Below are 26,767 nucleotides of genomic sequence, written 5' to 3'. Positions count from 1 at the left end.
TGGGACCCACAAACAGGATCAAGCCTGACCTGCTGAGGAGTGACGGACTCCATCCTAGCTGGAGGGGTGCTCTCATCTTATCTACGAACATAGACAGGGCTCTAACTCCTCTAGCTCCACAATGAAATAGGGTGCAGGCCAGGCAGCAAGCTGTTAGCCAGCCTGCTAGCTTAGTGGAGTCTGCCACTAGCACAGTCAGTGTAGTCAGCTCAGCTATCCCCATTGAGACCGTGTCTGTGCCTCGACCTAGGCTGGGCAAAACTAAACACGGCGGTGTTCGCCTTAGCAATCTCACTAGAATAAAGACCTCCTCCATTCCTGACATTATTGAAAGAGATCATGATACCTCACATCTCAAAATAGGGCTACTTAATGTTAGATCCCTCACTTCAAAGGCAGTTATAGTCAATTAACTAATCACTGATCATAATCTTGATGTGATTGGCCTGACTGAAACATGGCTTGAACCTGATGAATTTACTGTGTTAAATGAGGCCTCACCTCCTGGTTACACTAGTGACCATATCCCCCGTGCATCCCGCAAAGGCGGAGGTGTTGCTAAACATTTACGATAGCAAATTTCAATAAAAAAAAAAAAAATGAAGTTTCGTCTTTTGAGCTTCTAGTCATGAAATCTATGCAGCCTACTCAATCACTTTAGCTACTGATTACAGGCCTCCTGAGCAGGCCTCCTGAGCCATATACAGCGTTCCTCACTGAGTTCCCTGAATTCCTATCGGACCTTGTAGTCATTGCAGATGATATTCTAAGTTTTGGTGATTTTAATATTCACATGGAAATGTCCACAGACTCACTCCAAAAGGCTTTCGGAGCCATCACCGACTCAGTGGGTTTTGTCCAACATGTCTCTGGACCTACTCACTGCCACAGTCATACTCTGGACCTAGTTTTGTCTCGTGGAATAAATGTTGTGAATCTTAATGTTTTTCCTCATAATCCTGGACTATCGGACCACCATTTTATTACGTTTGCAATCACAACAAATAATCTGCTCAGACCCCAACCAAGGAGCATCAAAAGTCGTGCTATAAATTTTCAGACAACACAAAGATTCCTTGATGCCCTTCCAGACTCCGTCTGCCTACCCAAGGACCTCAGAGGACAAAAATCAAAAACCACCTTACTGAGGAACTAATTTAACCTTGCGCAATACCCTAGATGCAGTTGCACCCCTAAAAACTAAAAGCATTTGTCCTAAGAAACTAGCTTCCTGGTATACAGAAAATGCCCGAGCTCTGAAGCAAGCTTCCAGAAAATTGGAACGGAAATGGCACCACATAAAACTGAAGTCTTCCGACTAGCTTGGAAAGACAGTACCGTGCAGTATCGAAAAGCCCTTACTGCTGCTCGTTCATCCTATTTTTCCAACCTAATTGAGGAAAATAGAAATATTCCTAAATTTATTTTTGATACTGTCGCAAAGCAAACTGAAAAGCAGCAGTCCCCAAGTGAGTATGGCTTCCACTTCAGCAGTTATAAATTCATGAACTTCTTTAAGGAAAAGATCATGATCATTAGAAAGCAAATTACGGAGTCCTCTTTTAAATCTGCGTTTTCCTCCGAAGCTCAGTTGTCCTGAGTCTGCACAACTCTGCCAGGACCTAGGATCAAGGGAGACACTCAAGTGTTTTAGTACTATATCTCTTGACACAATGATAAAAATAATCTTGGCCTCTAAACCTTCAAGCTGCATACTGGACCCTATTCCAACTAAACTACTGAAAGAGCTGCTTCCTGTGCTTGGTCCTTCTATGTTGAACATAACAAACGACTCTCTATCCACCGGATGTGTACCAAACTCACTAAAAGTGGCAGTATTAAAGCCTCTCTTGAAAAAAACCAAACCTTGACCCAGAAAATATAAAAAACTATCAACAATTTTTGAAAAAACTGTTGCGCAGCAACTCACTGCCTTCCTGAAGACAAACGATGTATACGAAATGCTTCAGTCTGGTTTTAGACCCCATCATAGCACTGAGACTGCATTTGTGAAGGTGGTAAATTACCTTTTAATGGCATCAGACCGAGGCTCTGCATCTGTCCTCATGCTCCTAGACCTTAGTGCTGCTTTTGATACCATCGATCACCACATTCTTTTGGAGAGATTGGAAACCCAAATTGGTCTACAAGGACCAGTTCTGGCCTGGTTTAGATCTTATCTGTCGGAAAGATATCAGTTTGTGTCTGTGAATGGTTTGTCCTCTGACAAATCAACTGTAAATTTGGGGTTCCTGAAGGTTCCATCTTAGGACCACTATTGTTTTCACTATATATTTTACCTCTTGGGGATGTCATTCGAAAACATAATGTTAACTTTCACTGCTATGCGGATGACACACAGCTGTACATTTCAATGAAACATGGTGAAGCCCCCAAATTGCCCTCACTAGAAGCCTGTGTTTCAGACATAAGGAGTGGATGGCTGCAAACTTTCTACTTTAAAACTCGGACAAAACAGAGATGCTTGTTCTAGGTCCCAATAAACAAAGAGATCTTCTGTTGAATCTGACAATTAATCTTGATGGTTGTACAGTCGTTTCAAATAAAACTATGAAGGACCTCTGCGTTACTCTAGACACCTGATCTCTCTTTTAATGACCATATCAAGACTGTTTCAAGGACAGCTTTTTTCCATCTATGTAATATTTCAAAACTCCGAAACTTTCTGTCCAAAAATGATGCAGAAAAATGAATCCATGCTTTTGTTACTTCTAGGTTAGATTACTGCAATGCTCTACTTTCCGGCTACCCGGATAAAGCACTAAATAAACTTCAGTTAGTGCTAAATACAGCTGCTAGAATCCTGACTGGAACCAAAAAAAAAATGATCATATTACTCCAGTGCTAGCTCCTTACACTGGCTTCCTGTCAAGAAAATGGGATGATTTCAAGGTTTTACTGCTAACCTACAAAGCATTACATGGGCTTGCTCCTACCTATCTTTCCGATTTGGTCCTGCCGTACATATCCACAAGTACGCTACGGTCACAAGACGCAGGCCTCCTAATTTTCCCTAGATTTTCTAAGCAAACAGCAGGAGGCAGGGCTTTCTCTTATAGAGCTCCATTTTTATGGAATGATCTGTCTACCCATGTGGGAGTCGCAGACTCGGTCTCAACCTTTAAGTCTTTACTGAAGACTCATCTCTTCAGTGGGTCATATGATTGAGTGTAGTCTGGCCCAGGAGTGTGAAGGTGAACGGAAAGGTTCTGCAGCAACGAACCACCCTTGCTGTCTCTGTCTGGCCTGTTCCCCTCTCTCCACTGGGATTCTCTGCCTCTAAACATATTACAAGGGCTGAGTCACTGGCTTACCCCCCCATTGGGTTGTGCCTTGGCGGAGATCTTTGTGGGCTATACTCGGCCTTGTCTCAAGATGGTAAGTTGGTGGTTGAAGATATCCCTCAAGTGGTGTGGGGGCTGTGCTTTGGCAAAGTGGGTTGGGTTATATCCCTCCTGTTTGGCCCTGTCCGGGGGTATCATCGGATTGGGCCACAGTGTCTCCTTACCCCTCCTGTCTCAGCCTCCAGTATTTATGCTGCAGTAGATTATGTGTCGGGGGGCTAGGGTCAGTTTGTTATATCTGGAGTACTTCACCTGTCTTTTCTGGTGTCCAGTGTGAATGTAAGTATGCTCTCTCTAATTCTCTCTTTCTCTCTCTCTCTCGGAGGACCTGAGCCCTATGGCCATGCCTCAGGACTACCTGGCATGATGACTCCTTGCTTTCCCCAGTCCACCTGGCCCTGCTGCTGCTCCAGTTTCAAATGTTCTGCCTGTGGCTATGGAAACCTGACCTGTTCACCGGACGAGCTACCTGTCCCAGATCTGCTGTTTTCAACTCTCTAGAGACAGCAGGAGCGGTAGAGATACTCTTAATGATCGGCTATGAAAATCCAACTGACATTTACTCCTGATGTGCTGACCTGTTGCACCCTCGACAACTACTGTGATTATTATTATTTGACCATGCTGGTCATTTATGAACATTTGAACATCTTGGCCATGATCTGTTCTAATCTCCACCCGGCACAGCCAGAAGAGGACTGGCCACCCCTCATAACTTGGTTCCCCTCTAGGACACCGAAAAAACAACATAATACAAAAACAACCGCAAATCTACATGCAGTGCAGAAAGCAACTACACACAAACATATTCAAGATACCACAAACTAAAAGTGGAAAAAAGGCTGCGTAAGTATGATCCCCAATCAGAGACATCGATAGACAGCTGCCTCTGATTGGGAACCATTCCCGGCCAACAAAGAAATAGAAAAACTAGAATGCCCACCCAAATCACACCCTGATCTAACCAAATAGAGAAATAAAAAGGCTCTCTCAGATCAGGGTGTGACAACTAGAGGGTAAGGGGCAAGGGGTCTATTTAAAATTGAACATCAGGATTGAGACAGATGTCACGTTCTGACCTTAGTTATTTTGTTATGTCTTTGTTTTAGTATGGTCAGGGCGTGAGTTGGGTGGGTTGTCTATGTTTGTTTTTCTATGATTTGGGATCGCTGTGTTTGGCCTGGTATGGTTCTCAATCAAAGGCAGCTGTCAATCGTTGTCCCTGATTGAGAATCATACTTAGGTAGCCTGGTTTCACTTTTGAGTTGTGGGTGTTTGTTTTCAGTGTCAGTGTTTGGTCCACATGGTACTGTTTCGGTTTAGTTATTTCACGTTGTCGTTTATTGTTTTTGTTTCAGTGTTCATGTTTCTTATTAAATATCAAGATGAACACTTACCACGCTGCGCTTTGGTCCTCTCCTTCATCCAACAGCCATTACAACAGACATGTATAACCTCATGGTCTGCGTAGCAAAATGTTGGTACTTGGTGTAGCGTAATTGATAACAGTAATAATGTATTACAATGCAGCCATATAACAAGTAATTATTAAGAAATCAAGTGTACTTTTCAGCATGTTACCATATTTGTTTTAGTGTGTTAGAATTTGTTATTATTACTAATAGTTATGATTTATCCACAATGTAAAAAAAAAACAATTGTCAGAAAAAGAAAAAAAAATCATTACAGTCACAATCAGGTGAACTTGTTTGTACTGGTGTTGCTGTAGTTATACCATGAATTGTTCAAAAGGAGTTAAGTGCTCTGATATCTACCTTATCACATTTAACACAGTGTATCAGTCCTTATAAGTACCTAGAATCTAATCAATGCCTAAGTTGATATCTTGGTTGAATGATGTGTCATGGAGAATCATTTCAAAATATAACACTTGAACTTGTGAATTCAATATAGGCTTTTAATACAAACATATCAGAAGCCTAGATGGTCCGCGGAACACACACTTTCGCAGAGCACTGGCTCTGTATTTATACACACACAGTATATGAGGCCATTCCATATGTTAATGAAGTTACTTCCCTCAGGTCATCGGCCACCATTATCTTTCAGTCCAGGCTTCCTCCATGTTCATGCCTAATAACGCCTGTATCCGCTCTTGATTAGATTACAATGGTGGCAGGACCCTCTCGAGTCCTAAAATTAATATATATCTATCTTACCCTAAGCACTTATGGCCTTTAATCTAAGCACTTATGTCCTTTACCCTCTCTATCTAATCTTTATAATGATGTCCTGCTCCTTCCATAATAGATAATGTATTTAAGGGTCACCTCCTCCTCTTTGCCCTAAGCCCTTATGCACAGTAAAGCACGTATGGCTTCGGCCATTACACTTATGTCTGTTTAATCTTTGGTTTCCTGTCCGCTTTCTGTTTGTGGTCTAATGTATACCTATCTTTGCTCAATAGTGTCATATCTGTCTCTATATGTAACAAAAACTACAACAGATAGCATGTGCACAGCATACTCTGAGTAAGCGTTTTGCTGTCTGCAAAGTTTTTAACACATGCAAACTCTGCCTTCTTTGCCCAGCGCAGGAAATGTATCAGGAAATAGTAAATGTCAAAGCATTGCCTGAACAGTGATGTGAAGCCTGGAAAGTCAGATTAAAAGTCTGATGACATACCGATTACACAACAGCTGTCTCTGATTCGTTGGTGAGGGGAATTCTTCGTAATTTATGGGTAGCAAGAAGTGATATGATTGGTTGTCGCAACCCAAAATATAATAGACTCAACATTGTTAGTGGGTGCCATACGGGCTCTGGATGTGCTGTCACATACCTTTTGTGCCAGGGGGGAAGCACGTTCCGATGGCGAGGAATCGTCTCATGGATCAGTTCAATTAAATCATGCCTCCCCTGCACATCTGGTGGTCAACCAATAACTCGTGCTGACTACAGATTAGAAGGTTGCATGTTCAAATATGTTGGGGTGAAGGTTTTTATGCCCTCCACCCTGGCTTAAGCTATGTAGCTTTTATTCCTTTTATTGTATTATACTTGTTTTTGTTTTATAGTCTTTGCTGTAGCACAGTGTCCTTGAGTTTTTTGAATTGCGAGAGACTTAAAAAACAACTTCTATCTCAAGGCCATCAGACTGTTAAATAGCCATCACTAGCCGGCTACCACCAGGTTACTGAACCCTGCACCTTAGAGGCTGCTGTCCTACATACATAGACATGGAATCACTGTTCACATTAATAATGGAATACGAGTCACTTTAATAAGGTTTACATACATATATGTACACTGTATTCTATTCTACTGTATTTTAGTCAATGCCACTCCGACATTGCTCGACCTTATATTTTTCTTAATACCATTCTTTAAATTTAGATGTGTGTGTATTGTTGTGAATTGTTAGATACTACTGCACTGTTGGAGCTAGGAACACAAGCATTTCGCTACACCCACAATAACATCTGCTAAATATGTGTATGTGACCAATAAAATTTGATTTGATTTGATGGCACTGTAAATCCCATGTATTGCTTTTATTAATCTTACTATTATTTAGGAGTTAGGACATTAGATCACAGGTGTGGAGGACAGCACAGATGTGGAGGACAGTACAGGTATGGAGGACAACACAGGTGTGGAGGAAAGCACAGGTGTGGAGGAAAGCACAGGTGTGGAGGACAGCACATGTTTGGAGTACTGCACAGGTGTGGAGGAAAGCACATGTGTGGAGGACAGCACATGGTTGGAGTACTGCACAGGTGTAGAGGACAGAGGTCTAGGGGGTGGAGTAGAACGTAGAGGAACGGAGGACAGCAAACTGATTGATGCGTGTTGAGGTGTGGACTGGATGCTGGCAGATGGGGTGGGAGCTCCAGGTACTCCTTGAAAGTAATATTATTGGCCAAATGCTTTTTTGTGTTACTCCTAGCTGGCTGAGAGACAGATTCTCGAGTCTCTCTGCATCGATGCCACCAGCATACACCAGCCCAGAGCATATTCAACCATCCACTTGAAGGTCTGCTCCCTATAAAGGCTGAACTGCATTATGTGTTGACCAAGCAAGTGTGCCTTGCTGTCTGAGAAGTATAGCGCTCCTGGCTGAATTTATCTGGAGACATAGCCCTGGTGCACTCTCTTTTAAGAACTGTCTCCTGAAATGGCAAGCATCCTAGTTCCTAGGTCTTCCACTAGATGTCAACAGTCTTTAGAAAGAGTTTCAGGGTTGTTTTTGGAAAAATGAGCCAGAAATTGTATTTTTTCTAGGTGGCTCCCATTTTGGCTGTAGTGTTTCCAAGCGCGTGGAAGAGAGCGCAGAGTGCGTTCTTTTGTATGCTTCTCCGGTAAAGACAATAACAATTCTCCGTCTTAACATTGATCGTTTATTTATGTATTAGAGTACCTAAGATTTGATTATAAACATTGTTTGACTTGAAAAGTTTATTAGTAACGTTTGTGATTCATTTTGTATGTATTTTGATGGAGGGAAACTGGATGGATTATTGACTGAAGCGAGCCAGCTAAACTGAGTTTTTATGTATATAAAGAAGGACTTTATCGAACAAAAGGACAATTTGTGATGTAACTGGGACCTTTTGGAGTGCCAACAGAAGAAGATCTTCAAAGGTAAGACATGTATTATATCGCTATTTATGACTTTCAGGTGCACCTGCCTGGTTGAAATATGTTTTTCATGCTTTTGTATTGCGGGGCGCTCTCCTCAGATAATCGCATGGTGTGCTTTCGCCGTAAAGCCTTTTTGAAATCTGACACAGCGGCTGGATTAACAAGAAGTTAAACTTTATTTTGATGTATTACACTTGTGATTTTATGAAAGTTAAATATTTATAATTCTGTAGTTAGAATTTCGCGGTCTGCAATTTCACCGGATGTTGGCCAGGTGGGACGCTACCGTCCCACCTGCCCGTAAGAAGTTTAATAACCTCTTGAAGCTAGGGGGCACTATTTTTATTTTTGGAAAAATAACGTTCCCAAAGTAAACAGCCTATTTCTCATGACCAGATGCTAGAATATGCATATAATTGACAGCTTAGGATAGAAAACACTCTAAAGTTTCCAGAACTGTTAAAATATTGTCTGTGAGTACAACAGAACTGATATTGCAGGCGAAACCCTGAGGAAAATCCAATCAGGAAGTGCCTCTTATTTTGAAACCCTTCTGCTCCTTTGCATGCGTATCCTCCATTTAAAGGGATATCAACCAGATTCTTTTTTTTATGTCTTCCCTAAGGTGTCTACAGCCTTCAGACGTAGTTTCACGCCTTTATGATGAAGAATGAGCATAAACGAGCACATTGCGTAAGTGGCCAGCTAATGGCTCTCAGAGTGATTCTTGCGTAAATGAGAGAGGTAGCCATTTTTCCTCCCGGTCCTACTGAAAAGAGAACTGTCCCGGTTGATATATTATTGAATAGATATTTGAAAAACACCTTGAGGATTGATTATAAAAAATGTTTGCCATGGTTCTGGTCGATATTATGGATAGAATTTTGAATTCTTTTCGGCGTTGTCGTGACCGCTATTTCCGGTGGATTTCTGATCATAAGGTGACAAACAAACGGAGGTATTTTGGGTATAAAAATAATCTTTATGGAACAAAAGGAACATTTGCTGTCAAACTGGGAGTCTCGTCAGTGAAAACACCCGAAGATCATCAAAGGTAAACGGTTAATTTGATTGCTTTTCTGATTTTTGTGACCAAGCTTCCTGCTGCTAGCTGGACATAATGCTATGCTATCGATAAACGTACACAAAAGCTTGTCTTGCTATCGCTGTAAAGCATACTTTCAAAATCTGAGACGACCGTGTGATCAACAAAAGGCTAAGCTGTGTTTTGCTATATTTGAATATGAATATTTTCTAGTAAGATTATTTGACCGTTGCGCTATGCTAATTAGTGTTGTTGCTGACAATTCTCCCGGAGGTTCCAAGAGGTTAAAGATAATTTTTTATTTTGTGTCTCCCCTTGCTCGCCCCCCTGTCCGTGCCATTTGCAGTCGGGCAACCAGTCCAAGTCTCTCCAGGTACTCATCGACTCGGGGGCCGATGGGAGTCTCATGCATGTCACCTTGGTGTCCGAGCAGTGCATCCTCACTCAACCCCTCTCCATTCTCATGGGTTTTAGAGCCCTGGACGGGCGCTCTCTGGGCTGGGTCACCCACCAGTAAGGCCCAGGCCACTTCACTTCCGCAGCACCAACTGGTATCCAAGAAGGTCAAGCCTGAGGCGCTGGCATGCCGCTGTAGTGCCGCAGCTACACCCCCGGAAGCCGAGACCTTCCCCCCCGCTCCAAGATCATTAGCACTTCTGCTGTTCATTCTCTATTGCCCCGTACCCTCCGTATTTTTCCTACCTTTTCTGTGTCTAGAGTTTAAACCTTATCTCCTCTTTGACCTGTCTTTGTGCTTGTCTCCACCCCCCTTCAGGTGTCACCCATCTTCTCAATTATCCCCTGTGTATTTATACCTGTTATCTCTGTCTGTTGCTAGTTAGTTTTCTTCCTCAAACCTACCAGCGTTTTTCCTGTTCCTCCTGCCTTGTCTAGTTTCCTGTTTTCTAGTTTTCCCGGTTTTATCCTTTCTGCCTGCCCTGACCCTGAGTCTGCCTGTCGTCCTGTACCTTTGCCTTCTACTCTGGATTACCAACATCTGCCTGCCCTGACCTTGAGCATGCCTGCTGTCCTGTACCTTTGCCCCACTCTTCTGGATTACCGACTTCTGCCTGACCTGACCCTGAGCCTGCCTGCCATCCTGTACCTTTGCCTGCCCGTGTTCGAAATAATAAACTTTTGTTACATCAACATTGTCTGCACTTGGGTCTTACCTTCAGACCTGATAATCAGGCTCCGCGTGAAAATCTACTTTTTCACATTACATTTTTTTTGTGGTTGGGGGGATTAACAAAGAGGCAACTCTAATGAACATTGCTTTTATTAACATTTTTTACATTACAATTTTTTAAAATTTAAATAATCATGCCACAAGAAGTACCGGATCCGGCCAAATAAGGTCCGGAACGAAACATTGAGGATCCGGCTTAAATTAAATACTGTCACTAACTCTCTGTAACAGTGTTTCTTCCATCCCTCTCCTTGCCCCAACCCCGGCTCTAACCATAGTGAAAACACGTTTGTGGCGTCCGTTTTCCATTTACACACAGGTGTTAGGAGACTCAGATATATGAAGATAAGGTCCTTATGCTTCCAAAATGGTAACACAAGAGATGCGTGTTAATGTTCAGAACGAGCGTTGGAGCACTTAACCTCACTAGGGTACTTGGGACGCAATGTGAAATTGAGGAACGCCAAATTCAAAAACAGAAATACTCATTATAAAAATTCATAAAACATATAAGTGTTATACATCGGTTTAAAGATTAACTTCTTGTTAATCCAACCACAGTGTCAGATTTCAAAAAGGCTTTACGGCGAAAGCATACCATGGGATTATCTGAGAACAGCGCACAGCAGACAAATCATTACAAACAGTTACCAGCCAAGTAGAGGAGTTGTAAAAGTCAGAAATAGAGATAAAATTAATCACTTACCTTTGCTGATCTTCATCTGGTTGCACTCACAAGACTCCCATTTACTTAATAAATGTTTGTTGTGTTCGATAAAGTCCCTTTTTGTTCGCACGTTTTGTTCAGTAATCCACAGGCTCAAACGCAGTCACAACAGGCAGACAAAAAAATCAAAATAGTATCCATTAAGTTCGTAGAAACATGTGAAACGATGTTTATAATCAATCTTTAGGTTGTTTTTAGCCTAAATAATCGATAATATTTCAACAGGATAATAACGTCATCAAAATAAAAGGTAAACAAGAAAAGCACGCTCTCTGTCTCACGCATGAAAAATCTCTGGGACTCTGAATGGTCCACTCATTCAGAGTGGTCTTACTTGCTAATTTTTCAGAATACAAGCCTGAAACAATTTCTAAAGACTGTTGACATCTAGTGGAAGCCATAGGAAGTGCAATATGAGTCCTAAGTCAATGGATACTGTACTGGCATTGAATAGAAAACTACAAACATAAATAAATCCCACTTCCTGGATGGATCTTTTTCAGATTTTCACCTGCCAAATCCAGTTCTGTTGTACTCACAGACATCATTTTAACAGTTTTAGAAATATTAGTGTTTTCTACCCACATCTACCAATTATATGCATATCCTAGCTTCTGGGCCTGAGTAGCAGGCTGTTTACTTTGGGCACACTTTTCATCCGGAGGTGAAAATAGTGCCCCCTACCCTAATGAAGTTAACTTCTTACGGGCAGGTGGGACGGTAGCGTCCCACCTGGCCAACATCCGGTGAAATTGCAGAGCGCGAAATTCTAACTACAGAATAATAAATATTTAACTTTCATAAAATCACAAGTGTAATACATCAAAATAAAGTTTAACTTCTTGTTAATCCAGCCGCTGTGTCACATTTCAAAAATGCTTTACGGCGAAAGCACACCATGCGATTATCTGAGGAGAGCGCCCCGCATAGAAAAGCATGAAAAACATATTTCAACCAGGCAGGTGCGCCTGAAAGTCAGAAATAGCGATATAATACATGCCTTACCTTTGATGATCTTCTTCTGTTGGCACTACAAAAGGACCCAGTTACTTCACAAATTGTCCTTTTGTTCGATAAAGTCCTTCTTTATGTCCATAATATGTCAATAATCCATCCTGTTTCCCTCCATCAAAACGCATACAAAATGAATCCCAAACGTTACTAATAAACTTTTCCAAACAAGTCAAACAACATTTATAATCAAACCTTAGGTATACCCTAATACGTAAATAAGCGATCCATTTTAAGACGGAGAATCGTTATTGTCTTTACCGGAGAAAAATACAAAAGAATGCGTCTTCCACGCGCTTGGCAACACTACAGCCAAAATGGGAACCACCTAGAAAAACTACAATTTCTGGCTCATTTTTCCAAAAACAAGCCTGAAACTCTTTCTAAAGACTGTTGACATCTAGTGGAAGCCCTAGGAACTAGGATGCTTGCCATTTCAGGATACAGTTCTTAAAAGAGAGTGCACCAGGGCTATGTCTCCAGATAAATTCAGCCAGGAGAGCTATACTTCTCAGACAGCAAGGCACACTTGCTTGGTCAACACATAATGCAGTTCAGCCTTTATAGGGAGCAGACCTTCAAGTGGATGGTTGAATATGCTCTGGGCTATGCTGGTGACATTGATGCAGAGAGACTCGAGAATCTGTCTCTCAGCCAGCTAGGAGTGACACAAAAAAGCATTTAGCCCAATAATATTACTTTCAAGGAGTACCTGGAGCTCCCACCCCATCTGCCAGCATCCAGTCCACACCTCTACACACATCAGTTAGTCTGCTGTCCTCCGTTCCTCTAGGTTCTACTCCACCACCTAGACCTCTGTACACCACACCTGTACAGTACTCCAAAGATGTGCTGTCCTCCACACCTGTGCTTTCTTCCACACCTGTGCTGTCCTCCACACCTGTGCTGTCCTCCACACCTGTGCTGTCCTCCACACCTGTGCTGTCCTCCACACCTGTGCTGTCCTTCACACCTGTGCTGTCCTCCACGCCTGTGCTGTCCTTCACACCTGTGCTGTCCTCCACACCTGTGATCTAATGTCCCTAACTCCTAAATAATAGTAATATTAATAAAAATAATACATTGGATTTACAGTGCCATCAAATCAAATCCAATTTTATTGGTCACATACACATATTTAGCAGATGTTATTGCAGGTGTAGCGTAATGCTTGTTTTTCTAGCTCTAACAGTGCAGTAGTATCTAACAATTCACAATAATACACACAAATCTAAAAGTTAAAGAATGGTATTAAGAAAAATATAAGGACAAGCAATGTTGGAGTGGCATTGACTAAAATACAGTAGAATAGAACACAGTGTATATATAAAGATTAGAGAGGCCTGTAATTTTCATCATAGGTACACTTCAACTATGACAGACCAAATGAGAAAAAAAATCCAGAAAAATCACATTGTTGGATTTTTAATGAATTTATCAGCAAATGGGGCTGTTGCTTGGCAACACGGACTTTCAACTCCCTCCAAAGATTTTCTATGGGGTTGAGATCTGTAGACTGGCTAGGCCACCCCAGGACCTTGAAATGTTTCTTACGAAGCCACTCCTTCGTTGCCCGGGCGGTGTGTTTGGGATCATTGTCATGCTGAAAGACCCAGCCACGTTTCATCTTCAATGCCCTTGCTGATGGAAGGAGGTTTTCACTCAAAATCTCACGATACATGGCCCCATTCATTCTTTCCTTTACACGGATCAGTCGTCCTGGTCCCTTTGCAGAAAAACAGCCCAAAGCATGATGTTTCCACCCCCATGCTTCACAGTAGGTATGGTGTTCTTTGGATGCAACTCAGCATTCTTTGTCCTCCAAACACGACAAGTTGAGTTGGGACACGTCTGGCACTGCAGGATTAGAGTCCCTGGTGGCGCAGTGTGTTACTCTGCAGGTCATTCACTAGGTCCCCCCGTGTGGTTCTGGGATTTTTGCTCACCGTTCATGTGATCATTTTGACCCCATGGGGTGAGATCTTGTGTGGAGCCCCAGATCGAGGGATATTATCAGTGGTCTGGTATGTCTTCCATTTCCAGAAGGTTTTCCTACACAACCCGATGTCACAGGAAGGCCATAAAGATCATCAAGGACAAAAACCACCCGAGCCACTGCTTGTTCACCCTGCTATCATCCAGAAGGCGAGGTCAGTACAGGTGCATCAAAGCTGGGACCGAGAGACTGAAAAACAGCTTCTATCTCAAGGCCATCAGACTGTTAAACAGCCACCACTAACATTGAGTGGCTGCTGCCAACACACTGACTCAACTCCAGCCGCTTTATTAATGGGAATTGATGTCAAATGTATCGCTTGTAACAGTTTTCTTCCTGGGAAGGAGAGGAGGACCAAAATGCAGCGTGGTTATTGTTAAGCATCTTTAATAAAGACGAAAACATAAACACTATACAAATACAAAATAAGAAAACGTGGCAAAACCGTAAACAGTCCTAACTGGTGCAGAGAACACAGAGACAGGAAACAATCATCCACAAGATACCTAAAGAATATGGCTGCCTAAATATGGTTCCCAATCAGAGACAACGATAAACACCTGCCTCTGATTGATAACCACTCCAGGCAACCATAGACTTACCTAGAACACTCAACTGAACACAACCCCATAGACTACAAAACCCCTAGACAAAACAAGACACATAAATCACCCATGTCACACCCTAGCCTAACCAACATAATAAAGAAAACACAGAATACTAAGGCCAGGGCGTGACATCACTAGCCACTTTAAACAATGCTACTTAATATAATGTTTACATACCCTACATTATTCATCTCATATGTATATGTATATACTGTACTCTATCATCTACTGCATGTTTATGTAATACATGTATCACTAGCCACTTTAAACTATGACACTTTGGTTACATACCCTACATTACTCATCTCATATGTATATACTGTACTCGATACCATCTACTGAATTTTGCCTATGCCGTTCTGTACCATCACTCATTCATATATCTTTATGTACATATTCTTTATCCCTTTACACTTGTGTGTATAAGGTAGTAGTTTTGGAATTGTTAGGTTAGATTACACGTTGGTTATTACTGCATTGTCGGAACAAGAAGCACAAGCATTTCACTATACTCGCATTAACATCTGCTAATCATGTGTATGTGACAAATACATTTGATTTAATTTTTGATTTGATTTGATTTGATCTCCTAATAATTGCTCACACAGTTGATTTCTTCAAACCAAACTGCTTACCTATTGCAGATTCAGTCTTCCCAGCCTGGTGCAGGTCTACAATTTTGTTTCTGGTGTCCTTTGACAGCTCTTTGGTCTTGGCCATAGTGGAGTTTGGAGTGTGACTGTTTGAGGTTGTGGACAGGTGTCTTTTATACTGATAACAAGTTCAAACAGGTGCCATTAATACAGGTAACGAGTGGAGGACAGAGGAGCCTCTTAAAGAAGAAGATACAGGTCTGTGAGAGCCAGAAATCTTGCTTGTTTGTAGTTGACCAAATACTTATTTTCCACCATAATTTGCAAATAAATTCATGAAAAATCCTACAATGTGATTTTCTGGATTTTTTTTCTCATTTTGTCTGTCATAGTCGAAGTGTACCTATGATGAAAATTACAGGCCTCTCTCATCTTTTTAAGTGGGAGAACTTGCACAATTGGTGGCTGAATAAATACTTTTTTGCCCCACTGTATATGTATGTAAACCTTATTAAAGTGACTAGTGTTCCATTATTAACGTGCCCAGTAATTCCATGTCTATGTATGTAGGGCAGCAGCCTCTAAGGCGCAGGGTTGAGTAACCTGGTGGTAGCCAGCTAGTGATGGCTATTTAACAGTCTGATGGCATTGAGTTAGAAGCTGTTTTTTCAGTCTCTCGCCATTCAAAAAACTCAAGGACACTGTGCTACAGCAAAGACCATAAAACAGAAACAAGAATAATACAATAAAAGGAATAAAAGCTACATAGCTTAAGCCACGGTTGAGGGCATAAAAACCTTAACCCCAACATATTTGAATATGCAACATTCTAATCTGTAGTCAGCACGAGTTATTGGTTGACCACCAGATATGCAGGGGAGGCATGGTTTAATTGAACTGTTCCATAAGACAATTCCTCGCCATCGGAACGTGCTTCCCCCCAGGCACAAAAGGTATGTGACAGCACATCCAGAGCCCGTATGGCACCCACTGACAATGTTGAGTCTATAATATTACCAATCATATCAGTTTTTGCTACCAATAAATTACTAAGAATTCCCCTCACCAACGAATCAGAGACAGCTGTTGTGTAATCGGTATGTCATCAGACTTTTAATCTGACTTTCCAGGCTTCACATCGCTGTTCAGGCAATGCTTTGACATTTACTATTTCCTGATACATTTCCTGCGCTGGGCAAAGAAGGCAGAGTTTGCATGTGTTAAAAACTTTGCAGACAGCAAAACGCTTACTCAGAGTATGCTATGCACATGCTATCCTTCAACCAAGATATCAACTTAGGCATTGATTGTATTCAAGGTACTTATAAGGACTGATACACTGTGTTAAATGTGATAAGGTAGATAGATATCAGAGCACTTAACTCCTTTTGAACAATTCATGGTATAGCTACAGAAACACCAGCACAAACAAGTTAACCTGATCGTGACTGTAATGAATTTTAAACAATTATTTTCTGACAATTGTTTTTTTTTTTACAATGAGGCTAAATCTTAAATATTAGTAATAATAACAGATTCCAATACACTAAAACAAATATGGTAACATGCTGAAAAGTACACTTGATTTCTTAATAATTACTTGTTATGTGGCTGCATTGTAATACATTATTACTATTATCAACTACGCTACACCAAGTACCAACATTTTTGTTAGGCAGACCATGGGGTTATACAAGTCTGTCTCAAGCCTGATGTTCAATTTTAAATAGACCCCTTGCCCCTTACCCTCTAGTTGTCACACCCTGACCTTGGAGAGCCTTTTAATTTCTCTATTTGGTTAGATCAGGGTGTGATTTTGGTGGGCATTCTAGTTTTTGTATTTCTTTGTTGGCCGGGTATGATTCCCAATCAGAGGCTGTCTATCGTTGTCTCTGATTGGGGATCATACTTAGGCAGCCTTTTTTCCACTTTTAGTTTGTGGGATCTTGACTATGTTTGTGTGTAGTTGCTTTCTGCACTGCATGCAGCTTTACGGTCGATTTTGTATTTTGTTGTTTTTTCGGTGTCATTTAACCTCTCTGGGATATGCGGGCTAGCGTCCCACCTGGCCATAAGCCAGTGAAAATGCAGAGCGCCAAATTCAAATAAATTACTATAAAAATCTAACTTTCATGAAATCACATATGTAAGATACCAAATTAAAGCTACACTTGTTGTGAATCCAGCCAACATGTCAGATTTCAAAAAGGCTTTTCGGCGAAAGCAAACTATGCTATTATCTGAGGGTAGCACCTCCGTAAACAAAGAGAGAAAACATATTTCAACCCTGCAGGTACGACACAAAACGCAGAAAATAAAAATATAAATCATGCCTTACCTTTGACAAGCTTCTTTTGTTGGTACTCTAATATGTCCCATAAACATCACAAATAGTCCTTTTGTTTGATTAATTCTGTCGATATATATCCCAAATGTCCAAATGTTTGGCACGTTTTATCCAGAAAAACACCTGTTCCAACTTGCGCAACGTGACTACGAAATATCTCAAATGTTACCTGTAAACTTTGCCAAAACATTTCAAACTACTTTTGCAATACAACTTTAGGTATTTTTTAACGTAAATAATTGACAAATTGAAGATGGGATGATCTGTGTTCTATACAAGAGGAAAACAAACTGAAGCTAGCTTTCTGGTCATGCGCCTCTATCAAACAGTACACTTGAAGTGACCCTCGTTTTGAACAGGGCTACTTCTTCATTACACAAAGGAAAATCCTCAACCAATTTGTAAAGACTGGTGACATCCAGTGGAAGCGGTAGGAACTGCGAGAAGGTCCCTAAGAAATCTGGATTCCCAATGAAACCCCATTGAAAAAAAGAGTGACCTCAAAAAAAAATCTGAATGGTTTGTCCTCGGGGTTTTGCCTGCTAAATAAGTTCTGTTATACTCACAGACATGATTCAAACAGTTTTAGAAACTTCAGAGTGTTTTCCATCCAAATCTACTAATAATGTTAATATCTTATCTTCTGGGGAGGAGTAGCAGGCAGTTGAATTTGGGCATGCATTTCATCCGGACGTGAAAATACTGCCCCCTGTCACCAAGAAGTTAAAATAAACAACAAATGTACGCCTACCACGCTGCACCTTGGTCCAATCCATCTTTCAACGAACGTGACACTAGTCACACCTTTTACCCCTATCCCCTAGGCACTTCAAATCAAATGTATTTATAAAGCCCTTCTTACATCAGCTGATATCTCAAAGTGCCGTACAGAAACCCAGCCTAAAACCCCAAACAGCAAGCAGGTGTAGAAGCATGGTGGCTAGGAAAAACTCCCTAGAAAGGCCAAAACCTAGAAAGAAACCTAGAGAGGAACCAGGTTATGAGGTGGGGCCAGTCCTCTTCTGACTGTGCCGGGTGGAGACTATAACAGAACATGGCCAAGATGTTCTATTGTTCATAAATGACCAGCATGGTCAAATAATAGTAATAACAGTAGTTGTCGAGGGTGCAACAGGTCAGCACATCAGGAGTAAATGTCAGTTGGCTTTTAATAGCCGATCATTAAGAGTATCTCTAATGCTCCTGCTGTCTCTAGAGAGTTGAAAACAGCAGGTCTGGGACAGGTAGCACGTCCGGTGAAGAGGTCAGGGTTCCATAGCCGCAGGCAGAACAGTTGAAACTGGAGCAGCAGCATGGCCAGGTGGACTGGGGACAGCAAGTAGTCATCATGCCAGGTAGTCCTGAGGCATGGTCCTAGGGCTCAGGTCCCCTGAGAGAGAGAAAGAAAGAGAGAAAGAGAGAATTAGAGAGAGCATACTTACATTCACACAGGACACCGGATAAGACAGGTGAAGTACTCCAGATATAACAAACTGACCCTAGCACCCCGACACATAATCTACTGCAGCATAAATACTGGAGGCTGAGACAGGAGGGGTCAGGAGACACTGTGGCCCAATCCGATCATACCCCCGGACAGGGACAAACAGGAAGTATATAACTCCACCCACTTTGCCAAAGCACAGCCCCCACACCACTAGAGGGCTACCTTTTACCACCATCTTACCATCCTGAGACAAGGCCGACTATAGCCCACAAAGATCTCCGCCAAGGCACAATCCAAGAGGGGGGGGAGGGCGCCAATCCAGACAGGAAGATCACGTCAGTGACTCAACCCACTCAAGTGACGCACCCCTCCTAGGGACGGCATGAAAGAGCACCAGTAAGCCCGTGACTCAGCCCCTATAATAGGGTTAGAGACAGAGAATCCCAGTGGAGAGAGGGGAACCGGCCAGGCAGAGAGAGCAAGGGTGGTTCTTTGCTCCAGAGCCTTTCCATTCACTTTCACACTCTTGGGCCAGACGACACTCAATCATATGACCCACTGAAGAGATGAGTCTTCAGTAAAGACTTAAAGGTTGAGACCGATTTGTCTCACATGGGTAGATAGACCATTCCATAAAAATGGAGCTCTATTGGAGAAAAGCCTGCCTCCAGCTGTTTGCTTAGAAATTCTAGGGAAAATTAGGAGGCTTGCGTCTTGAGACCATAGCGTACGTGTAGGTATGTTCGGCAGGACCAAATCGGAAAGATAGGTAGGAGCAAGCCCATGTAATGCTTTGTAGGTTAGCCGTAAAACCTTGAAATCAGCCCTTGCCTTAACAGAAAGCCAGTGTAGGGAGGCTAGCACTGGAGTAATATTATCACATTTTTTGGTTCTAGTCATGATTCTAGCAGCTGTATTTAGCACTAACTGAAGTTTATTTAGTGCTTTATCCGGGTAACCGGAAAGTAGAGCATTGCAGTAATCTAACCTAGAAGTAACAAAAGCATGGATACATTTTTCTGCTTCATTTCTGGACAGAAAGTTTCTGATTTTTGAAATGTTACGTAGATGGAAAAAGCTGTCCTTAAAACAGTCTTGGTATGTTCATTAAAAGAGAGATCAGGGTCCAGAGTAACGACGAGGTCCTTCACAGTTTTATTTGAGACGACTGTACAACCATCAAGATTAATTGTCAGATTCAACAGAAGATCTCTTTGTTTCTTGTAACCTAGAACAAGCATCTCTGTTTTGTCCGAGTTTTAAAGTAGAAAGTTTGCAGCCATCCACTTCCTTATGTCTGAAACACAGGCTTCTAGCGAGGGCAATATTGGGGCTTCACCATGTTTCATTGAAATGTACACCTGTGTGTCATCCGCATAGCAGTGAAAGTTAACATTATGATTTCAAATGACATCCCCAAGAGGTAAAATATATAGGGAAAACAATAGTGGTCCTAAAACGGAACCTTGAGGAACACCAACATTTACAATTTACAGGACAAACCATTCACTGAGACAAACTGATATCTTTCCGCCGTATAAGATCTAAACCAGGCCAGAACTGGTCCTTGTAGACCAATTTCCATTTCCAATCTCTCCAAAAGAATGTGGTGATCGACGGTATCAAAAGCAGCACTAAGGTCTAGGTGCACGAGGACAGATGCAGAGCCTCGGTCTGACGGCATTAAAAGGTAATTTACTACCTTCACAAGTGCAGTCTCAGTGCTATGATGGCGTCTAAAACCAGACTGAATCATTTCGTATACATTGTTTGTCTTCAGGAAGGCAGTGAGTTACTGCGCAATAGCTTTTTCTAAAAATGTTGAGAGGAATGGAAGATTCGATATAGGCCGATAGTTTTTATATTTTCTGGGTCAAGGTTTGGCTTTTTCAAGAGAGGCTTTATTACTGCCACCTTTAGTGAGTTTGGTACACATCCGGTGGATAGAGAGCCGTTTATTATGTTCAACATGGGAGGACCAAGCACAGGAAGCTTCAACGGGATTCTTCCGTTGAAGGAGAGGCGGACCAAAATGCAGCGTGGTGATAATTCATGGGTCTTTAATAAAGAAATTATACATGAATAAACTACAAAAACAAGAAACGTGAAAACCCGAAACAGTCCCGTGTGGTACAAATACTGACACAGGAGATAGGAACAATCACCCACGAACCACTCAAAGAATATGGCTGCCTAAATATTGTTCCCAATCAGAGACAACGATAAACAACTGCCTCTGATTGAGAACCACTCCAGGCAGCCATAGACTAATCTAGACAACCCCACTAACCACTATCCCATAACCTACAACAAACCCCTAGACAAAACACACCACATAAAATAAACCATGTCACACCCTGGCCTGATCAAAATAATAAAGAACACACAAAATACTAAGACCAGGGCCTGACAGAACCCCCCCTCCCCCCAAGGTGCGGACTCCTGGCCGCACCCCTAAACCCATAGGGGAGGGTCCGGGTGGGCGTCTGTCCACGGTGGCGGCTCCAGCGCGGGACGTGGACCCCACTCCAACAAAGTCTCAGTCCGCCTACATCGCGTCCTTAGATTGGCGACCCTCGCTGCCGACCTTGGCCTAGTAACCCTAACCAAGGGCCCCACTGGACTGAGGGGCAGCTCGGGACTGAGGGGCAGCTCGGGACTGAGGGGTAGCTCGGGACTGAGGGGTAGCTCGGGACTGAGGGGTAGCTCAGCACTGAGAGGAAGCTCAGCACTGAGAGGAAGCTCAGGCAGGTTAATGGCACTGGCAGATCCTGGCTGACTGGTGGTTCTGGCAGATCCTGGCTGACTGGCAGCTCTGGCAGATCCTGGCTGACTGGCAGCTGGCTGAATGGCGGATCCTGGCTGACTGACGACTCTGGCGGATCCTGGCAGACTGGCGGCTCTGGCTGCTCAATGCTGACTGGCGGCTCTGGCTGCTCCATGCTGACTGGCGGCTCTGGCTGCTCCATGCTGACTGGCGGCTCTGGCTGCTCCATGCTGACTGGTGGCTCTGGCGGCTTCTTGCAGACTGGCAGCACTGGCGGCTTCTTGCAGACTGGCAGCACTGGCGGCTCCTTGCAGACTGGCAGCTCCTTGTGGACTGGCAGCTCCTTGCAGACTGACAGCTCTGGCTGCTCTATGATGACTGGCAGCTCCGGAGAGGAGGGAGGTCCTGGCATACAAATGGTTAGCATTTGTTATTGTCAGTGTAGCAAAATGCTTTTATTTCTGACAGTGCAGCAATATCTAACAAGTTATCTAACAATTCCACAACAACTACCTAATACACATACATCTAAGTAAAGGATTGGAATAAGAATATATACATATAAAAATATATAGAGGAACAATAAGCAATCTCCACAAGTATATAGGGGGTTTGGTGGTAGGAGAAAGGTGCTAGCTAGGGTGCAGGGGCTAGTTGTAGGGGCTGTACTGAAGGGGTGACTAATGCACCCATCTCTATGGTTTCACCAAATGATCAATTTCAGTGTCAGTTTCACCAAATGATTACAACCCAAAACAGACTTGCTTTTTTCATTGTCAGCTTATCATGTCTTAAAACAAGGACATATGAAGTTTATCAGTGTTTTTGTTAAGGCAGTGGAAACCCATGTTCAAACAAGTGACTGAGGCTGATTGACTTTTGCTGAAGAATGGGAAAGTCCTAGAGATATAAGTGAGATAGGAGTGGTCGTTGAGAGTATAAAAGGGTTCAGCAGCCCATGGAGCAATGTACAGAGCAACCATGGGCAAACTACTCATCTGCGTTGGTAAGTGGAATTTATTTTGGCTTACTTAGCGTATAACTGTACTATTGGTCTATCTTTCTTTCAAACCTTTCATTTACATTTTAATTGTAATGAAACTTAGCAACATTCAGACATACTATGCTCTATGCTAAGGCTTTGGCTCCCTGTGGAGAGAATTGGCCACTGACGAATGTCCTCTAGCTATGCATTTTGTCAATGCTACTGTGTTCAATGTCTGTTTCTAAGGACTGAGGTTGCCAGCGCCATGACCCATTTATATTCATGTCTGAGGGGAAGAACTGCACTTTATATCATGATCATTACAGTTCTGAATTATGTTGACTTTTTAAAAAGTTTAATGTAACATAAAATCTCTCCCTTTGTCTTTCTCCTTTCTTTACTTCTGTCTCTCTGGCTTTCTCTCACCATTCTCCTTTTCTCTCTCTCTAGGACTGGCTCTCCTGCTGCATGCACAGCTAGGTAAGTTTTAAGTACATTTAATTTACATTTAGCCAGCATCTAGGTAAGTAGCCAATCAGAGAACAATAACTCAACTTACAGAGCATGACAGCCATGACTAAAACTCCAAACTCTAACATTACTACTCTCCTTCCATAGGATCCTCCTACATCCTATCCTGTTATTTCACTAACTGGGGCCAGTACCGGCCAGGAGCAGGTAAGTATTTCCCCACCAACGTGGACCCCTGTCTCTGTGACCATCTGATCTATGCCTTTGCCGGCATGGCCAACAATGAGATCAAGACCTATGAATGGGATGATGAGAAACTCTACGGACAGTTCCAGGCTCTCAAGAACCAGTGAGAGAGAGACACACACATGCACAAACACTCACACACAAACACACACTCAAGCAGGCATGCACACATGCACATACGCATGCATGCATGCATGCACGCACACACATAGACAAATGCAGGCAAACACTTTCTCATTCAGGCATGTACACACCACAGGAGGTTTGTGGCACCTTAAGTGTGGAGGACGGGCTCGTGGTAAGGGCTGGAGCAGAATTAGTGGAATGGTATCAAATATGTGAAACACATTGTTTCTATGTGTCTGATGGCATTCCATTTCCACCATCCCAGATATTTTTAGGAGCTTTCTTCCCCTCAGCAGCCTCCCGTGGTACACACATGCACGCCTAAGCCAGTAATAACCCTAAGTCTTGTATTTGGTAACAGGAACAGCAACCTGAAGACTCTGCTGGCCATTGGAGGATGGAATTTTGGCACTCAGCCGTAAGTGGAGATGCATATAAACATGCAAGTGCACACACACATTTACACACACACCCTGTGTCTGAGCTGTGTGTGTGTGTACCCAGGTTCACAGCAATGGTGTCCAGTGCAGCCAACCGCCAGACGTTCATCAGCAGCGTTATCAAGTTCCTGAGACAGTACCAGTTTGACGGCCTGGACATTGACTGGGAGTATCCCGGATCCAGAGGCTCCCCACCCGCAGACAAGGCCAGATTCACCACCTTGCTGCAGGTTAGACTCAAACACCCATACACATGCACACACACACACACACACACACACACACACACACACACACACACACACACACACACACACACACACACACACACACAATGAACAATCACACATACAGACACACACACACACACAACACAAATAGAATGAACAATCACACATACAGACACACACACACACACAAACAAAATAGCTCATGCACACACAAATGAACACACAGACAAGAATGAACGCTTGAACACCCACATGAACACAAACATCCCTCTGTGCACTGTCTCCCTCTAGGAGCTGATGGCTGCCTTTGAGGCTGAAGGAAAGAACACCAACCGTCCTCGTCTGATGCTGACTGCAGCTGTTTCTGCCGGAAAGGGAACCATCGACTCCGGATACCAGATCGCCGAGATTGGATCGTTAGTACATACACACTGGATCTCATTCATACATTATTTCTTGGGAAAAATTTGTACATTGAAACATGCATGATCTATCAAATACTTCTTGGCATATTGGAAACTCTCTTTCTCCCTCCCTTTTCTCCCTCTCCCTCTCAGGGTGTTGGACTACCTGCATGTGATGACCTATGACTTTCATGGATCTTGGGAACACAACACTGGAGAAAACAGCCCTCTCTACAGAGGACCAGCTGATCAGGGAGATTACATCTACTTCGATGTGGTGAGTCTCTCTCTCCGTGCCCATCTCTTCCTCTCTCTCTTCCTCTGCTCACCTATCTCTTCCTGCCTATTTAGTTTTGAGCTGAGAGGGAGTAGCACATTTCTTAATAATTATTCTCTCTCCAGTGTTCTCACTACCACATACTGTGTGTGTTCTCAGGACTATGCTATGAAGTACTGGAAGAGCAGTGGTGCCCCCGCTGAGAAGCTCCTGGTTGGATTCCCCACCTACGGCCACACTTTCCAGCTGGCCAGTGGCTCTAACACTGGAGTGGGTGCTCCCGCCAATGGCCCCGGCCCGGCCGGACCATTCACCAGACAGTCTGGCTTCCTGGCCTACTATGAGGTAATTGACACAGGATTAAGATAGGTCCGAAATTACACCCTATTCCAATCCCTACACAGTGCACTACTTGTGTGCTCTTGTCAAAGGTATTGTCCTGGGGAACAGGGTGTCATTTTGGACGCAAACCCCGTGTATGTTTTTGAGTGATTACATCTGCAGCTTCCTGAATCATGCAACTTGCAACCCTAACGTAATTGTGTGTGTGTGTGTCATTAGATCTGCACCTTACTGAAGCAGGGAGCTACCCAGGCCTGGGACTCTGCCCAGATGGTGCCCTATGCCTACACCCAGCAGAACATCTGGGTTGGATATGACAACGTCAAGAGTTACCAGGACAAGGTCTGTGTTTGTGGGGGTGTTTGTCTGTTGGAGGAAAGATATAACTAGGGGGTAATGGCGTAGCATCCTACTCTGTTACAATAATCCTTATAATATATGGAATTAAACAGTAGCTTTTATCTTCGTGATTTACAGTAGTGAGTGCATACATTTTGTTATAGCTGACCCCAGCGAGACCCCAGTCATTGAAAGCTCCATTCCCTACCAAGTGAGCAACATAGGACAAATGATGAAGTTCTATCACCTATACATATTTATCCAATTTCACCCCTGTTAAGTAAACTCTCCTCTCCCCTCTCTGTTTCCCTTACAGATCGAGTGGCTGAAGAACACTGGCTTCGGAGGAGCCATGGTGTGGAGTCTGGATCTGGATGACTTCTCTGGAACCTTCTGTGGACAGGGCAGATACCCACTGATCAACACCCTCAAGTCTGGACTGGGAACCGGAGCCGGTGAGTGACACAGACACATGCATGCCTGCATGCACACACAAACATTCAACAGCAATCCTCTCTATCACTCTCTCAAATAGTAGTAGAAATGTAGTTGAAATTATCTCAAATTATCTCAAACCCCTTCCCCCACTCCTATGTCCTCCATCTCTCCCAGCTTGTGCCGCCCGTACGGTCCCCATCGCCCCAGTGACCCCTACCCAGCACCCACTTAACCCCCCACAGCCCGGCGGTCAAGGTGGCAGCAGCAGCGGTGGCAGCAGTGGCGGTGGCAGTAGTAGCAGCGGATCTGGCTTCTGCGCCGGGAAGGCTGACGGAATATACCCTGACCCCACCAATTCCAACCACTTCTACAATTGTAGCCAGGGCAAGACATACGACCAGCAGTGTGCTGCCGGCCTTGTGTTCGACGCCAGCTGCAAGTGCTGCAACTGGGCCTAAGAAACCATAGTTCCCCTTATTAATGAAGGAGCTGGGTCTGAAGGTTATGTGGTTGCTAGGGCCACTGTTGTCATGTCCTATTCTAACATCAGCTCCATGTAACATGGCAAATCCACTCTAATAAACTCCCAACATATGAATGCATCCTGCTGTCTCAGAAATTTTATTTATTCCGCTCTGTGTGGGTTTGAGGTCAACTTCATTGCACTTTGAGCAGAATCACCTTTTATCCCACATAGCTAGTCATTATCTGAACAAGATTAGCAATTCTGCTCCTCGCCGTTCTCAAACTGATTCCCTCAAACACCTTT

At 43.1% G+C, this 26,767-nt stretch overlaps 1 protein-coding gene across 1 annotated transcript; it reads left to right on the top strand.

The window, feature by feature from the left end:
• Positions 1 to 22,610: 22,610 nt before the first annotated feature.
• On the top strand, positions 22,611 to 26,471 carry LOC112244795 (acidic mammalian chitinase-like). The gene is made up of 11 exons (XM_042305893.1): positions 22,611 to 22,706; positions 23,136 to 23,165; positions 23,304 to 23,505; positions 23,890 to 23,946; positions 24,033 to 24,198; positions 24,490 to 24,614; positions 24,756 to 24,879; positions 25,039 to 25,224; positions 25,441 to 25,563; positions 25,877 to 26,015; positions 26,173 to 26,471. Exons 1-11 carry the CDS (start codon positions 22,667 to 22,669, stop codon positions 26,454 to 26,456), a joined length of 1,476 nt encoding a protein of 491 aa, XP_042161827.1. The 5' UTR covers positions 22,611 to 22,666; the 3' UTR covers positions 26,457 to 26,471.
• The last annotated feature ends 296 nt before the right edge of the window (positions 26,472 to 26,767 follow it).

The sequence above is a fragment of the Oncorhynchus tshawytscha genome, linkage group LG02, assembly GCF_018296145.1.
Source record: "Oncorhynchus tshawytscha isolate Ot180627B linkage group LG02, Otsh_v2.0, whole genome shotgun sequence".
Lineage (NCBI taxonomy): Eukaryota > Metazoa > Chordata > Actinopteri > Salmoniformes > Salmonidae > Oncorhynchus > Oncorhynchus tshawytscha.
This window is presented reverse-complemented; position numbering and strand designations above follow the sequence as displayed.

Excerpts from the sequence above, each read along its gene's own strand:
- LOC112244795 (XM_042305893.1), top strand. The coding sequence starts at position 22,667 with ATGTACAGAGCAACCATGGGCAAACTACTCATCTGCGTTG. Across the intron at positions 22,707-23,135 it reads CAAACTACTCATCTGCGTTG|GACTGGCTCTCCTGCTGCAT; the intron begins GTAAGTGGAATT and ends CTCTCTCTCTAG. Across the intron at positions 24,199-24,489 it reads GATTCACCACCTTGCTGCAG|GAGCTGATGGCTGCCTTTGA; the intron begins GTTAGACTCAAA and ends GTCTCCCTCTAG.